We start from the raw sequence: 2,441 nt of genomic DNA, 5'->3' as shown, positions 1-2,441 counted from the left end.
TTAACTGTGCCAAAGCTACACAACAATCTCAGCTTTACAGATTACATAAAGAAATTTTGTTAAAATAGAAACAGACAATTCATTCCAGTATCTTTTTAGAGATAAAAAGTTGATTTTAATAACTATGTAAGCAAAAAACAGAATTCTTTTATTTAGGTATAATACATGGAATCTTTACAAAGTTTATATATGCAATTTAAAACATGTTTTCCAGGCACTTAAATTTTAAGTGCATGTCATTATGTAAGTCTGTAAAACTGGTACTTTAATGGTATTAAATATTAGGATATTTATTTTCCTTTAAAATACCAAATAAATGTCAGTGCAGTTTCATAACAACAAACACTAAAAAATTCTTCATGAAAGACTAACTTACTCTTACTTCTTTGCTTTTTTATAGTACACAGTGCCCATCACTCTGCTCCTTCTTCAAGTGCCAGCTTTGTTTTCACATGTTTCTAAATTAGAGGCTGGTAAGATGACTCAGCACTTGTCATTCAATCCACAACTAGAATCTCAGAACCCACATAAAGGTGGAAAGAAAGAAATAACTCACAGAGCTATCCTCTGACCTTTCCATGTGGGTAGCATATACACACACAAATAATAATAAAAAAAAAACAGTAATAATAAGATCAGTTATTTAAAAGAAAATCTACTATAAATTAGGGTTGAGATAGGGTATGTATATGGTGTGTGTATGTGTATGTGTATGTGTGTGTGCGTGCAAGAAAGCAGGGACACCTTTCAATGAGACAAAAGAAACCTGTTACTTTAATTTTCAAGACATTTAATTAGAATCAGAGCATGAAATCCCACACATCTGAAAAGACCTCTCAGTGTGACTTTTAAGCAGGTCCTGCTTGTGGGAGATGGTGATGCACACCAGCACTCAACTCGAGACAGGAGGATCTCTGAGAGTTTGAATCCAGTCTGCTCAGTGAGTGAATGAACAGCCAGGACTGTGTGTAGAGATCCTATCTGAAAAAACAAAAAATAAAACCAACAGAACAGTTCATATTTAATTTCAAATAATCCAAAGCTCTATAGTCTTCCTACACGGTGAGAACAGGTGCCATTTTGTGCGGCTGACAATCCTGAATATAAGGTGGAAAATGAAAGGGTTCCTTAGCCAGGTTTTCACAAAATATGTATCCTCATTAATAGTCAAGTCCAAGTGAAAGTTTAAAAACACCTTATTTTACAGGAATATATAAGAATTCTTCTAAATTTCATGCCCTGCCCCAAATATGTCTGATTCTAGGCAGCAACTTCAAAACTTGGTATCATAACCCAAGATGTGACCAGCATGGTGCTGTCTGTTCTTATCTCCTTCATACACGGGTAGGAGATGACTCTCCCGATGCTCAGCTTCGCACCTGTACTCACAGCCACCTGACAGGGATGATTGAGACTGCAGCGGTGGCTGGATTTGCCAGCAGGGATAAGCAAGAATGCAAGAGTGCTGGAAAGGTAAAGGGCAGGCTCTGTTTTCCTCACTAGTCACATGTTTATCACTTCGTCTCTTAGGAATCTGCAGAGCGCTGTATACATACTGAAATGCAGGTAGATCAGTGCTGGACGAGGTGTGGGTATATTACAGCAATGTAGTCTAGGACTCAGAACAGAGCTGAGCCAGGTCCTACACGTATGTCACAAATATGTTAGATACACATTTGCCACCTTTCGTTTGCTCCTCTGAAAAGCAAGGATGACAAAAAAAAATCCATTTACAGATCTGTGTATTACACAAAACAGCATTGTTATACAAAACACTTAGAATGGCAGCCAGAAGATAGCAAGCATACATAACAGTGTCATCTGCTATTACTCTTACTGTCAAGGGGGATTTTATAATGCCATGATTCCCTATCCTCTATTTATGGAATAATTAAAAGTTCTCAAACAATAATTCTGGGTATTTTATTCCTCAAAATGTACAAAAAATCTAACAGCTACTGAATACAAGACAATAAAATTGATAAGACCTCAATACTACCTATCATTTTTTTTATAATCAAAGTAAACAATTCATGCAAATATATAGAAAATCCTTTGTCACATTTAAGTATCTCGGGATCTCAGGATCAAAAAAGTGAGCATTATGTTTGAGGTTTAGGAAAACATTGCCATAGAGTAACCATCTGTGTTAAAAGAGGTCATTTGGTGGAAGAACTTCTGCTCATCCGTTCCTCTAGTAGTTAGCAAACATTACTGTCTCGGGCTTCCTACTCTTGCAATGTGTTTTAATGCTTTGGTTAGGGGGATGGCATTTGTTTTGTTTGGGTTGCTTTGTATGCTACAGTCCTTTTTATTGTGACAGACTTTTAGAAGCTGCAGTGTATTCCAGGCCTTAGGCTTTTTCTCTCTTCCTACTGCTTCAAAGCTGATTGCCATCCTTTGAATATGAAAATAACTTAAATGTCTGTAATGGTCTGTCC

At 36.6% G+C, this 2,441-nt stretch overlaps 1 protein-coding gene across 1 annotated transcript in view; it reads left to right on the top strand.

The window, feature by feature from the left end:
* The window catches only part of Abcb5 (ATP binding cassette subfamily B member 5), an 87,078-nt gene that overhangs the window by 62,380 nt on the left and 22,257 nt on the right, over positions 1–2,441 (top strand). The window contains 2 exon segments of the mRNA XM_013347025.1: positions 1,265–1,393; positions 1,396–1,473. Of these exon segments, the coding sequence (XP_013202479.1) occupies positions 1,265–1,393; positions 1,396–1,473 (207 nt within the window).

This window comes from Microtus ochrogaster, chromosome 1, assembly GCF_000317375.1.
Source record: "Microtus ochrogaster isolate Prairie Vole_2 chromosome 1, MicOch1.0, whole genome shotgun sequence".
NCBI classification, from domain to species: domain Eukaryota; kingdom Metazoa; phylum Chordata; class Mammalia; order Rodentia; family Cricetidae; genus Microtus; species Microtus ochrogaster.
The sequence above is the reverse complement of the archived record's forward strand: the minus strand, read 5'-3'. Positions and strand labels throughout refer to the sequence as shown.